The 296-nt window shown below is 42.9% G+C and overlaps 1 protein-coding gene across 1 annotated transcript in view; it reads left to right on the top strand.

Moving 5' to 3' along the window:
* The window catches only part of LOC119581783 (exportin-4-like), a 27,938-nt gene that overhangs the window by 25,000 nt on the left and 2,642 nt on the right, over positions 1 to 296 (top strand). The window contains exon 21 of the mRNA XM_037929912.1: positions 3 to 155. Coding sequence (XP_037785840.1) covers positions 3 to 155 — 153 coding nt within the window. The remainder of the gene's footprint in view (positions 1 to 2; positions 156 to 296) is intronic.

The raw sequence follows: 296 nt of genomic DNA, 5'->3' as shown, positions 1-296 counted from the left end.
AGAATCTTCTCGTCTCAATAGAATTAGGACTAACAAGCTTTGGTCCAGATGTAGGGACCTTATCATTCGACTTCTTGGTTGTGCTCGGCTCTTACATCCACAAGAACTGTGGTCCTGAGCTGCCCGTGCGACAAGGGTTAAGGCCATTCTTGAAGGTATGGGATGTGTGAAGTGTCTTGTAGTGTGCCTGTGCTGTGTGACTTTTGGCATGTTTGCACAAGGGATTTGAACATTTCTTTCATTTAGTTTTATCTACTGTATATCACGGAAAAGATCTATTGATGTAGTGCTAGATG

The sequence above is a fragment of the Penaeus monodon genome, chromosome 15 (assembly GCF_015228065.2).
Source record: "Penaeus monodon isolate SGIC_2016 chromosome 15, NSTDA_Pmon_1, whole genome shotgun sequence".
NCBI classification, from domain to species: Eukaryota; Metazoa; Arthropoda; class Malacostraca; order Decapoda; family Penaeidae; genus Penaeus; species Penaeus monodon.
The sequence above is the reverse complement of the archived record's forward strand: the minus strand, read 5'-3'. Positions and strand labels throughout refer to the sequence as shown.